This window comes from Primulina tabacum, chromosome 1, assembly GCF_025594145.1.
Source record: "Primulina tabacum isolate GXHZ01 chromosome 1, ASM2559414v2, whole genome shotgun sequence".
Taxonomy (NCBI): Eukaryota; Viridiplantae; Streptophyta; class Magnoliopsida; order Lamiales; family Gesneriaceae; genus Primulina; species Primulina tabacum.
In genome coordinates, this window is record NC_134550.1 from 6,661,331 (window position 1) to 6,675,586 (window position 14,256).

At 36.7% G+C, this 14,256-nt stretch overlaps 3 protein-coding genes across 3 annotated transcripts; 2 read left to right on the plus strand and 1 right to left on the minus strand.

Annotated features, from left to right (window-relative positions):
- Positions 1–1,978: 1,978 nt before the first annotated feature.
- On the minus strand, positions 1,979–3,199 carry LOC142517177 (zinc finger protein ZAT5). The gene is given in 2 exon segments (XM_075619905.1): positions 1,979–2,484; positions 2,486–3,199. Coding segments are annotated over 2 exon segments (825 nt in total). The 5' UTR covers positions 3,043–3,199; the 3' UTR covers positions 1,979–2,216.
- A 1,848-nt stretch (positions 3,200–5,047) lies between these two features.
- On the plus strand, positions 5,048–12,216 carry LOC142556789 (uncharacterized). Its single transcript, XM_075668284.1, has 4 exons — positions 5,048–5,070; positions 5,584–5,753; positions 11,322–11,494; positions 11,579–12,216. The coding sequence occupies exons 2-4, from the start codon at positions 5,620–5,622 to the stop codon at positions 12,214–12,216; spliced, it is 945 nt and encodes a 314-aa protein (XP_075524399.1). The 5' UTR covers positions 5,048–5,070; positions 5,584–5,619.
- A 528-nt stretch (positions 12,217–12,744) lies between these two features.
- On the plus strand, positions 12,745–14,095 carry LOC142556800 (uncharacterized). The gene is made up of 3 exons (XM_075668292.1): positions 12,745–13,101; positions 13,519–13,640; positions 13,744–14,095. The coding sequence occupies exons 1-3, from the start codon at positions 12,745–12,747 to the stop codon at positions 13,850–13,852; spliced, it is 588 nt and encodes a 195-aa protein (XP_075524407.1). The 3' UTR covers positions 13,853–14,095.
- The last annotated feature ends 161 nt before the right edge of the window (positions 14,096–14,256 follow it).

Consider the following 14,256-nt stretch of genomic DNA (forward strand, 5'->3'; position numbering starts at 1 on the left):
CCATCCCAAGTTATTTGCTGTTTAAGTAGCCAATGGAAAGAAGTTTTCAGTAAAAAAGAGCTCGACAAATTCAATTGAAGTAGCCCCAAAATCATTTGGATTTTGACATTTTGATTTTTTTTTCCTCGCCAACTTAATATATTTGATTTTTTTAATATATATATATATATATCAAAGATGTGACGTTTAAGAAATTTGATATTTGAAGAAATTGGTAAACAAGAAGTCAGTTGTTCGACATGATTCATGTGGAAAACTTGCCATCAAAAGAAGCAACGTGAAACACAGGAAAGTAGTCTGTTTAGACGAATTGGTTGTCAATTTTTTTCCCTCTAATTGTCAATATCTGTCTTTTAATAATGTAACTTTTATTTTCAGTCCCATTACTGCCGGCAAGAGGCTTATAGGAGGCTTAATTATAAACTAGTTACTCTGCACTCGTGTGTGTACACGTTTTTTTATCATTAGCGATTGACTAAAATGAAATTTGACAAATTATGGAGAGACTAAATTGATATTTGAATTGTTGAAATTTTTTAAAAAAAAGTGTATGTGAAATTTAAAAAAAATCAAAAAACAAAAATGTAATATTAATATTATATAAGGGTAAAGTTGGAAGAAAAAGTTGGTGTCTTTCTTAGGTGGTTACTATCATATCCTCAACTTTAATAAAATAGTATATATTAAATAAAAAAATTTGAAAATCTAAAATTTTCATTTCAAAATAACATGAGTAAAAAAACATAAAAAAGGATAATATTCGCAAGTTATATCAACAAAATTATATATAAAACTTTAAACGCAACCTGTAATTTTTCAAAAGATAAAATCTATAAGTTATGTATTCCAATCAATATCACAAGCAATGTGTCCCTCGAACATTAAAACACAAATGAATTATACAAACACCTAATTAAAATTATAAAAAGAGAAACCTATCTTTAAAGGAATCCATTAGTCATCAATGAATTGGCATTGTAGGAATTAGGATATATTAAATTTGATAAAATAAAATTGGACAAATAGAAAAAATATAAACAAAAACAAAAGGAACTAACAAAAAATATTAAATAACTTGAAAGGTGAACTAATGGCCAATATAAACGAGAGTGATCTCACGAATCTTTATCTGTGAGATGAGTCAACTATACCGATATTCATAATAAAAAATAATACTCTTAGCATAAAAAATAATATTTTTTCATGGATGACCCAAATAAGAGATCCGTCTCACAAAATACGACTCGTGAGACCGTCTCGCACAAGTTTTTGCCTATAAACAAAACAAGCGCGTTCACATAATTTATAAAATAAGGTACATGCACTAATTGTTAAGTATGTTGCATTTGGATTAAGTACTCGAATTAGGAGAATAATTATAATTCAACAAGTAGAGTTTGTAAGTAATTAAATTATAAATATTGATAAATAAGTACACTTAAGCACTAATCAAGAACGTCCTAATAGTGGGTTGATGTATGATTTGAACCCGAGACTCTGATCCTTTTTAGGCCTATTACTTCTTTATTATTTGTTTTCAGGTTTCTGATAGCCGGAACAAACCATCGGCCGGAGATGGATATGTTGCATACAAAAATTAGAAAAATGCATTTTTGATCTTGTAATTTTGTCATATTATGATTTGAGTTTCTATGGTTTCAGAGTTTAGTTTTAATAATGTATTTTCTGATCTTTAACAATTCTTCATTTTTCATCAAGAGTGATGACGTGACACTATATATGTCAATGTCACATCGTCACTGCATTGATGTCACGACATCGTCAAGTCAGAAAAAGAAGTAAAATTGTAAAAAATAAAGATGACATGTTAAAATTGAAATTCGCAATATAAAAATTCAAAATCACAAAAGACAAACATACGTGACAAAAAAACAATTTTTCCCAACAAAATTGTGATTCCTAGCAATTATAAAGACATCTCGAGTCCCCAACATATTGATGAATCATGATAATCAAAAACTGCATTTTTTACTGTTGAAGAAATCAAGAACTGCATTTTAATATCAAGTAATCCAATGTCATTTCAAGTAATGACACAAGTTTAATAAACTTTCGGGCTCCTCACAACTTGTAAACAATATTATGGATTGGAAGAAATTATAAGTTCTTGATTGTTGGAGTTTTTAATATGATCATAAGTCAGATTATCAACAAATTGTTTTCTAGTTTGAAGATAAAAACATTATAAAAAATAATTAATCCTTCAAAGTTAAAACCATTTCGGGCGCCGGAAGGTTAAGATCCAGAGCCAACCCGTTGCCAGGCTTGTTCGATATTTCTTCATTCTCGCCCTCAATCACTTGATTATGTTCTTCAATATAAATGCATGCTGCGTTCCGGTTCGAAGATGGATTAACCAGACCGGAACGGTGCCGCCTCATGTGCCCTCCGAGGGCCTGGCCTGAGGTGAACTCTGCCCCGCAATGCAAGCACGTGTGGATTCTTGGAGACGAAGCCGGTTTCGGTAGTGGCGAAATCGGCGGTGGTGGGAAAATTGTTCAGTTGAAGAGATAGATAATCGGGGGACATTCTTTTCTTAGAAGACGATAATGACGGTGATCGGAAATCATCGTCGCGAAGAGACAAGGACACTTTTCTCTCATTTTTCGGTTTCTTATGGCTGGCCCGGTGGCCTCCGAGGGCTTGAAAGGAGCGGAAAGCACGGTTACACGTCTTGCATGTATACAAGCACGCTCCTTTCACCTGATGATCACCTCCGGCGCCGCCCTGTGCGGTACTGGCGGTGGCGGAATTGTTGTTCTGTCCTGGGTTCCCGGAGAAATGGCCGTGGGCTAAAAAAATCAGGCAGCGGGCGGTGTCTTCCACACCTGTGGTGGTGCTCTCTTCTGAGGAGATGGAGGCGGGGGAGATGGGGTGGTGGCGTCTGTCGGAGACTGTGGCGGCGTTGTGATCTCTGCCCGGTGGTTCGGTGGTGAAGGCTATAGGGGAATGAATCATATACCGTTTGGTGCGCTTGCCCCTAACGATGGGGAAGAGGTCTTTATCCTCTTCAGATTCCATGTCCCACCTTCTCCACCGGAACCACCATTAACGTGCAAATCGGAGTTCACATTTTGTCTTTATCTCCATTTTTGGAGAAATTAAAGGGCAAGTTGAGGTCAAGGAACAAGAATAGTTTCGTATGTTGGATCAGACACAAGATCTTGTGCGGCTCTTCCTGCATCGTGGGATTATACATATCTCTAACCCCGCGGTGTGTACGTGTAAAATAGCAGATAAACTTTGAAATTATCTCATATTAAAACGAAAAAACAATATTAGTAGGAAGGTTTATTGCAACAAAAAACCACGTGAAATATAAAAAATCATATTTTTGTCTCCTAGATTTTAATCCTTGTAAAATTGCACAAACACCCATTGCACCAACCGAAAATCTGATGACTGAAATATTTGATGATATGTTATAAATGAGTTATCAAAATAACCAATCGAAAAAAAAATTAAAAAAAAACTCAATTTAGTTCAAGTCATATTTCAAACCGTCTAGACTAATTCTGTGAGAACCTGAAATTCCAGCAGTAGCAGCAGCTAGCAAATTTCAGCAGAAGCTAACAATTCCAGCTACAACTTAGATTTCAGAAAATGGTATTTTTCCAGAGTTCAATAGCGAGATTCTAGCAGATAGCTACTGGTTCTGCTCAGGACTTGTAACTGAAGTATTTAACATGAAATAAAGGCTGTTAATGGCATATTATGGTCATTAATTGGAAGACTAACAGTCAGATTTTGGCCTATAAATAGCACCCTCAATCTCTGAATTGATGTTACCAAAATCTTGAGTTATCACTTGAAATTAGAGCTAAGAGAGTGCACTTTTCGAAGCTGTAAAATCCAGTAGCAAGGCAAGCAGATTTCCAGACTTCAACCGAAAAACTCTAGCAAATTACTGTAAGTGGGCTTATATATAAATATCTTGAAATCTGTTTGATAATTCTGTTTTAAAGTTCAGTTTCTGTATGTTTGATTTTTGATTTTGAAGCACTGAAACTCCCTAGTGAACTAATGGTAAGAATATATATTCTGAACATTTCTGAATTCTGATTCTGATTCTAGGCCTCACCCCTTAGAGGAGAGAACATATAGGGGACTGATATCAGTTTAGCCATGAAATTCACTAACGTGCTCAGTGCTTACTAATTCTGATTTCTGTTATGAAACCTGTGATTTCTGAATTCTGATTTCTGTTCTGAAAATAAGAGTTTTCAGCATATTACTGTTTTACTGTTCTGTTGAAAATGATTTCGAAAATTGGGAGTTATTCCCGCCCCTGCTTATTGAGTGACAACCATATCACTCACCCACCAAACTCATCTCAGATAAGAACGAGGAAGAAAAATTAGAAGAAGAAGAGCAGATCCAGTTCTGGGGCTGGTGAAGAAGATTATTGTTCACAGTTTATTTTTATGTTAATTCCGTTGTATCTGTTAAGACACTGTTATGTCTGGTTTTATATTTCCGCTGTAAAACGTCAGTATTCGAGTTGTAACAGACAATTAATTTATTTCGTATTACAAATAAAAGACTGGTTTCTGAATTCTGTACTCTGAGGCTGGTTGTTTTCGAATGTAAATTTGAGAGCAACGTCGGTGTCAACCAACCCGCGTCCCGAGACGTGACAAATTCTGACACTATCTATGCTAAATAAATGTTACAACATTGAGTTGGATGAGATATATACTTTTTCTTTTTGACATCGACAATATTTGGTATCATATTATCATTGTCTAATGTCATGTAAATACACTGAGATTAAGAGTTAAAAAGCCAATTTATTGGTATAAAAATAAAACATATTAATTTTAATGATTTGATTATTTATAATTATAAGACTAAAATAGAAAACTTGGTGGACATATTTTGGTTTAATAAATTGATATTTTCTTAATTTTCAATTATTTGTTTGGAATGCTGAGTAACACCTAACACACAAAAAAGATAAAAAATTTATATGAGACGATCTCACAGATCGTATTTTATGATACAGATATCTTATTTAGATCATACATATGAATTGTGGGGAATGTGTGGGTCAGTGGGTGTTGATTCGAATTGTTTGATTATGTATTATTCTTCTGATCAACATTTAATCGTTCTTAATTTAAACTACGTTAGTTTTGTATTTATGATTTTTTATGGGTATTTGAATGTTTTCTTGATTCAATGGCTTCATATGGATTAATCGTTAAGCCTATGAAACAAGTCCGAGTTCAGATATTTTTCTTATTGGCCAGTTCTTTAGAGGGGCAGTGGCATTTTTAGATTATCGTGTCCAAATCTAGAAAAAAATTTATTTGTTGAGGGGGAAGATCGCCCCATAAGGCATCCACTAACTTCACCCTAAAAGTCTTAGCATTTTTGCAGTGGGTATTCTGCTGTGATTTTTGCGGCAAATCATCTTGCGAAATTCTTTTCTTGACGTCCATTTGTGTCTATTCTGGAGTGATGATTTATATCTAAGAATGCTTAACATGATTTATAACTAAGCAGCTGAAATTGAACTTTAGTTCAAGGAACTAATTTTTTTTTGTTTCTTATGTGTAGATTTGCATCCATGGTTTTTTAATATCTGTTTGAAGGATGTATGCAATCAAAGATGGTTGGGTTAGACAGTCATGTTCTATTGCTCCTAGCAGTGATTTGGATGTGAGGAAGTCAAGGATTAGACGGTCAAAAGAAGAGAGGAAATCACTGGCTGAATCATTCATAAAGTTGTAAGTTTATGGAGCCTTATCTTTTCTATTTATTACTATAAATTTATTTAAACTTTAAATTACAGTCTGACCAAGTTGCAGTGCATGACAGCATCATTTGGGGCTTGATTAAATAAACTAGGTGGCGTAAGTTACTGATGATGCTGATTTCTTTTATACGATGAAGATTATTATTTTGTCCAAGTCTGGTGCCAGGTTTTTGGATAACTTGTAAACGTTTGAGTTGTTCAAGTGGGAGAGAATTAACTACAATTTTTTTAGTATGAATCATTAGCTGCCGGCTTAATTGCGTTTATTCTAAAAACCTTCGAAGTATTCTCCTTGCAGGCGGGCTTTTACCTAAATTTGAAACTGTAGTGGAAGTTTACTATCTTTCTAGAGATTTCAGTGGTGGAGTTTAAACCATAAAGACGACATCAGATAATGTTCTCATCAATGTTCTCATCAACGTTAAATCTGGATATCCTACTATCCTTGGTTAGTGGATACCATTACTATGACTAAGACGTCACCTTTCAATGGAAGGGGTGCCCTTTGCTCTTGAACCCCTAGCAGCTTTGGTACTCTTAAAGCATAATGTAGGGATGCTGTATAAAACACATGGTTACAGTCATAGATTATCTTTTAATAGATAAATGAAATTTGTTTGAACATCATTAATAGTATGTACAACAAAAATAGGAAGATGTATGATATAATAATATTGACAATATAGATTATAGTCTAGTATTCATTAGGAAACTCTTTCTATAAGACATGACAGGTGGGAGATATTTTGTTAGATCCCTTAGTTTTGGTGATATCAAACAATATCTCATTGTTATAGAAAAGCTGCCATTTAACTGTATCAACAGGTACTCAACGGAAGCGAGATACGTTACTCAACCGGAAGCAAGATACAACACTCAACCGCAAGTTATGAAGACAGCTTCAAGAGTAAAGCAAACAGTCAAAACGGTTGTGAGCAAACAATCCACTCAACCAACATCAGAGTAAATAAGTACTCAACCGCTCACTTGTTTTTGGTTAGGTCGATGCTACGCTACCCCCACATGATTTGGATGGACAAGATTCACACACATATGTGATTTTAAAAAAATTAGTGGACCCCATATATGTGTGGCTAAATTTGGACTCTTGATTCTACCATGGGATAGTGCCCCTGAATATAAGATGAAATGAACCTTTGTTTTTGTAAACTTCTGACATCCGACAGTTCAGAGCCATTTGACAGAGCCTATTAAAGCTAGTTACAGCTGAATCACTTTAAGATATTTTGCACATCAGTTGAAAGTTTAAAATGAAAGATTGCAAATCTCACCAACTCCCATTAGAGAAAATTTATAAATTGTTTATTCACCCCCTCTAAACACACAACCGATACTAACAAATGGTATCACAGAAGAATTTTTCTTAGCATCTGATATACATATATACTCAAATGACATCTTTTAACAAGATCCCAATGTTTTCAAATGAAAATTACGATGATTGGAAAATTCGTATGCAGACACATTTAGCTGCATGGGATGATGACATGTGGTATGTCATCACCGATGGTCCAATAAAGATTTTGAAGGCAAATACAGTTGTTGCTGTCACTGAAGGTGCTCCACAGAGTAGCACTGGTCAGAATGGACTCCAGAGGATAAGAAAAAGCCAACTTGGACAATGTGTCCTAAGATATCTTTTATGGAACTTTAGATAAAAATTGTTTATAGGAATAAACAAAAGTTGTTTATAGGAAACAATCTTTGACAAGCAGACCTATCGGTGTTCCGGCTGAAAAGCACAATCCGAAGCTGGAGTATCGACTGTTGGCCAACTTTGTGGACAAAGCCCTTCTCGTCAAAGCTGGGACATATGACAAAATTACCCAGGAGAAGTTCCCGTTCATGGCATTGATTACCTCGAAAATCGGTGTAAATTGGTCAGATATTCTGTTCAATATTTTGTGCGAGATGATCAGGGATGAAGGGAAAGAGAAAGGCCAATCAGAAGGTTTTGGATTGCAGATCTGCTTAGCTTGTTAAAAGTTAAATTTGGGATTATTGAGCCATTGCATCCCAAGAAATGGCTAAATGCTGCTACAATTGCTGATTTCGTGAAGAGGGACACTGCCACTTCATTCGTTGTGATGAGAACTGGCTTCGAGCAAGTGGCTCAACCGTAGAAGAAAAAGGCACCGGCTATGGCATCTGTTAAGAGGAAAATAGTCTATGCTAAGACCGATGAAGAGGATGATTCGAAGAATGTCCCTCTTACACAAGTGTTCAGTAAGCCTAGGAAGAAACAAAAGCTTGTGTAAGAGGGACAAGCCCAACCCACTCGACCGATGGCTGGCATTCACATTAAAGAGGGTGCTACTCCTACCACTTCTTCTATCCCCTTGGTGGATCCCAAAAGCAAGGGGAAGAAGAAGACGCAACCTCCATCCAAGCTTCCAACAACGGTTGAGACAGAAGTCGCACTGACTATGTTTCAAATTTTGAAAACGGTTGCCAGGAAGGTGGCATCCTCCTTTGAGAGATGGTTTGACCACCTCACCTCTGTCACCTTAAAATCATCCTGGAGGATAATCTGTGTGATAAATTGGCCACTCTAGAAAACCAAATGCCGGAGCTGGCAAAGACTGAAGAGATGAGACATAGAGTTGGCTCTCGGTCGGAGATCCTACATCAACTTTCAGCTGAGAGAATGCCTACTGCGATGGTTCACCAGGAAAAGGATAATTTTGATCCTCGGAGTAGAACGACTGCCGATGATGATGCAGTGATCTCCAATCTATAAAATTCAACGTCCTCAATGCTGCTTCTAAGGTTCTTCGCAGCAAGAGGCGGGAGTTTCAAATACCTCAGAGCCATTGGCCAAGACATTTGATATATTTTCCAATTTGGCTAATGAGTTGTTGGGCGAGATGGGGATGGATGCAGAAGATGATGAGGAACTGGAAGCAACAGAAGAGGTCAACACGACCGTCCCTATTTCTGCTCTCTTCACCAAAACCGGGATGGTGGCCCCTCAACTGCTGATTTGATGGATAAAGCCACTGCCATTATCAATGATCAACCGGCGATCGCTGAACCCATCTCGATCGCTGAACCCAACTGAACCGCCATCCCAACCGGTGAACCAACACGACCGAGGTAACTGTTCCTTTTTTGTTTCCCATTTGAAGCAGAGATGCCACTGCCGGAGGTGCCTCTCACTTCCGTGGATAATGTGGTACGGTCTATGACGGAGCTTTTTGGAGATATACCATCTCTAAACACAAGTCTTCGAAGCCCTTCTCCTGAAGATCCATTGCCAAGATCTTCACCAGCTCAACAACAAGATTCTTCTATTCCTCTCTCTCCTCCGGTTGAATTTGAAGTTCCCAAGGATGCCTCTCCCATTCACCCCAACCGCGAAGGTACTACTAGAGCAGATAATGCGGTGAATGAGGGGGCAGATGTTGAAGAAGATGACAACCGGTCGAATCCACATGAAGAAACCGGATCCTTAGAAAATAAAGCTCAGATAGATTCCGATGCTCATTTTACGGAGGTTCTTCATCACATTGAAAAGGTTCGGAGTCTAATGATCGATTTTGATACTCGTCTGCTCGCATCTTATCATGGTATATCCAATCTCTGCCAACCTATCAGCAAAAATACCTCTGATCTTCAATGAGATATTCAGCGCCACATGACCGAATTTCAATCCTCTAAATAGAGTACTAAGGTCTAAGGATGCCGGATGCGTTACTTGCTCTGTTTGGACAAGTCACGCAAAGTGAACAGAGAATTAATGACGGATTGACGATCTTCGGGCCTCACTTGGCACCCAGATGCAAAAAATGATGGACTTTATTCAAAGGGGTGATGCCAAAAAAGGGGAAGAACGGCTGAGAATAGAGGCGGAGACTAAGCGAAGACTAGAAGAAGCTAGGAAAAGAGAAGTAGAAGAAGAACGAAAGAAGAATAATGATCACTCCAGGAAAGGTGGTGGATCAGGCGGCTGGTAACAATGAAATTTATTATCTCCATGAAATTCATATTTTCTTTAAGTTTAAATGGATTTGGGGCTTAAATTTTGTCATCACCATCACCGAAAAGAAGAAATTGTCAGATCCCATAGTTTTGACGATAACAAACAATATTTCATTATTATAGAAAAGCCATCATTTAACTGTATCAACATGCACTCAACCAGAAGCGAACTACTTTACTCAATTGGAAGAAAGATACAACATTCAACCGCCAGTTACGAAGACAACTTCAAGAGTAAAACAAACAGTCAAAACGGTTGTGAGCAAACAATTCACTCAACCGGCATCAGAGTAAATAAGTACTCAACCGCTCACTTGTTTTTGTCAACTTCTGACATCCGACCATTCAAAGCTGTTTGACAGAGCCTAGTTAAAGCTAGTTACGGCTTGACCACTTTAAAGATATTTTGCACATCAGTTGAAAGCTTAAAATAGAAAGATTGCAAATCTCACTAAGTCCCGTCAGATAGAAAGCATGTCTGCTGCAGTCTGACAGCTTTTGAAAAATAAACGTTGAAAGAGAAAAATAGGAAAACATTAATAGCATTTATTGAAAGCTGTTGCAAGAGATGGTGATTGGTCCTAGCTATCAAAGTTAACAGTACTTTTAGCTGTTGAGAGCGGGAAAAAGGGCAAGAATACTATATATAGCAGAAGCGAGCAAATTTCTCATATCAACAGAGAACAACAAGCATTCGAGAAAATTCAAAAGCTTGCTAAACATTTATGAGCACTCTTCAGATTCAAATGATCTTCTGCTCAACAACTCTCACTTAAAGATATCATCAGAACATAAAGGATCATTCGGAGCTTCAAGACAACTGTCGACCGTTTTTCTGCCAGACGCAGTTCGATGAGTTGCAAAACTTCGAAACTTAGGATTCATACCATTTTATTAATCTATGTTGCACTGATTGTTGACCGTGGGTCTCAATCTTTGTTGGAGATACTGGGAGTTTCAACTTAGGCAATTGATAAGACCTAAGATTGAAGTGAGTTGTTGCAAAAGATTTGTAAAACTAAAGTCTTCTAGTGAATTCCTACCTAAGTGGAAGAAAGGGAGACATAGAAGGATTTTACGTTCAAAATTCCATATATTCTATGTTATTTACTACACTGCATTCATTCATCTTCTTTAAATCAATACATTTGAGTATATATCTTTCATAAGATTAATTGGACCATTTTTTCGCACTCGCTGTGGTCCATCCGTTTTTTAGTGTTGAGAAAATCATGTCTTGTATAACTAACACTATCAAGACCGGCCACTTTAAAATATGTATTTTAGAGAAAAAATTTAAAATGTATATTTACCCCCTCTAAACACATAACTGTTCCTAACATACTCTTTTCATTATCCTTTATGGGTCTTGAGTTGGGATTAGTAGGTGGTAAAGATTGCTAGTTGCTACTATCTATTCGAATTGCTATACTCACGTTGATTAGTTGGTTTTTTGAATAGATTTTTTTGATTTGCTTGTATGGTTGACTTGTGTGCACATGTCGTCCAATTTTACATTTAATTTGACTGCTTGCAGATATCAAAAGTCAAATAATGGAAGTTTTCCGTCCCTCAATATTACACACAAAGAAGTTGGTGGTTCTTTTTATATAGTGCGAGAGATTGTTCGAGAGATAATTCAAGAAAATAAGGTGCTAACTTCACCTAAAATGAATTTCGAAGAACATGATCATTATCAATTTCTGGTTAATGGATATATGGCCACGGAACATCAAAATGATTTCTTGGTATAAGATAGAACTCATTTAGTGATGAATAAATCGCCCTATCAATATGGAATCAAAAGCGAAGAGAACTTTTCTAGTTATTGCATACAGTCCCATGGACCCGAATCCTTGAATTTGAAAATCATCAATGGATTAAGCGAGATGAGAAATAAGGAGAAAGGATATGATACCGATAATCATCTTTTACTTGACCATAGCCAGGGTGCAAATGCAGAAGAGACTTCAAACCTGGGTGAGCAGCTACCTCCATCCGATACCCATGAGTTTGAAACTGAGATCTTTGTTAGTGGTGGCGAGGTGTTTGAAGAAAATCCAGTTTATGATAAAGCAATCATTACCAAAGCGGTTCACATCCATGATCAAGACAAGAGCGAAGTTAATTTCCTTACACCTGTCCAGAATTTTGATGGAGCGGAAACTGAAAAGTTTAATGAAGAAAAATACTTCAACAAAAATAATCAGACGGTTGAGAAAACCAAAGAATTCGAGCAACGAATATGTACCGAATCAGTTGTCATGGAGACGTTGGGTAGAAAGAAAGCAGGAGCTGAAGATATAGAAGTATTGTGTGCCATGACATCTCATGTAAACATGGTTCGCTGTCGCGGTCGCGGAGATCGGAACGGATGCTGCCGTTCCAGTTACAATGAAATTTCACGGAACGGTCGCGGAACGGGTATTTAAAAAAAATATTATAAATATATAAAAATTAAAAATTTTGGAAAATATTTAGAAATATAAAAATTAAAATAAATATCATTTAAATAGATTATTTGATGTAAATAAGAAATTTAATTTGGCGACGGTTTTATCCAAACAATGCATGTGCTCAAAATTGCATTATTTGTACTACAAAGCAAAGATACGACATGCAATAGGACCTACAATTGCATTATTTGTACATTAAATCCGTCGATGATTCGAATTTGTGACGGTTTTATGAAAATTCGTCGCTAAATGTAGCGACGGTTTTGACTCAACCGTCGCCGATTTTAATTTGGCGACGGTTTTATATTTAGCGACGGTGTTATTAAACCCGTCGTCGATGTAAATCGGCGACGAATAAAAACCGTCGCTACATACATAAAACCGTCGCTAATAGCGACAGTTCAAAATAAAACCGTCGCGAATTGCGTTCCGGTTCCACCCCGGAATCTCGTCAAGGTTGCTGACGTTCCGGTTCCGGAACGCCCGTACCCGTTTCGGCGAACCATGCATGTAAACTTTGATGTTACGGTGGAAAATTTTCCTTTAAAAAGGCCCCATTTTGGGAGAACTCATGACATTATCGTGGACTCTGACACGTTTCTTGAGGAAAGAAATTTAGCTGGAATTTTGAAAGAAAAGACACGACAACATGACAAGATAATTATTATCGAATGCCCTTCTGGTGTTAATGAGAGTGATGAGAATAAGCTTCCAGATTCCACATTGGAATTGGATGATGAACTCAGGGATGAGAAAATGGTTCGAAATCTTCAGGATCCATATGTGGAATGTTCAAAACTTTCTATACCATTTGAATCTACCGAGCTTGATATCTGTGATGTCAAGGACCTAGATTATAAGGTAACCATGCCATAAAACCTTTGATCTCTGTTATCTCTGGATAATTTGCCTCTTTTGTCATTTCTTTTAGTTTCCAATATGTTCGAGCATTCATTTTGGGAGATTGGGGGTGTTGGCAGTTGGCTGCGTAGGAAAATGATAGATTAAATATTTTATCTCTGAAAACAATACATAAATTAAAATAGCTATTTATGAGAAACCCATATCTTTAATCTTTCAATCTGTGTTTTAGAACATTATATTCATAAAATAAGTATAAGCTCTCACTATTTTACGTTAACTGGAAAGAGGGCCATACTCCCACACATTGTTGAAATGGTGCACTCTTTTGTTTGTTATCTCCATCATCCTGTGGCTAGATAAAAAACTCAAGATAAATCCCCGCCTTTATTTTTTGTACATTTTGTTGTCTTGCAGGTGACTAGTGCGACAAAACATTTGGTTTCTGAAGAATCCCTTGCAACGGAAAGAAATTCCAGTGATTACGTTACGAGCAGTGTATCGGAAGGAAGCAGACCTTTGCTGCAAAGAATCAGTCTGTAAGTCTCATCACTCTTAATAACCTTTATTCCCTCGCTATTTGTTTACCCAGCATTCTTGGCCGTTCAGCCATCATGTCTCTTTCATGCATTTTCTTGGCAGTGAAACTTGGAAAAGGGAATCAAAGAAATCTTCTGTTCACAAAAGTGGATCGCTTTTGGAATCAGTCAAGTCTGTCTTGGTTGCTTTTGTGAAGTTTTGGAGTGAATGAGATTTGAGTGTTTCTGGGTTTATTGTTATTCTCCCTAGCCAAGATAACTGGGTCCTTCATGAATGCTTAAAAAATGATGTTATGGCTTGGGCTCACAGGTGGCGACTCTTTTTTCGGATCTTTCAAAATAGTTTTTATAGAGTAGTACATTTATCGGTTTTGGATAATTTTGATTTTACACATTTCAATGTATACGTGTTAAAATCGAAACGGAGCAAAGACTAATGAATAAATTGAAACAAAATGAATTTGACATTTTTTCTCGTGAAAATTTCTATCCTGTCGGAATAATAGAATACCATTTTCTATTTTATTCGGTGTTAATTTATGATGGAAAAATGAAGGAACCTAATAGAAGGTACTCCCCTATGACAAAAAGGAAATTGGCCAGCAATTGCAACATG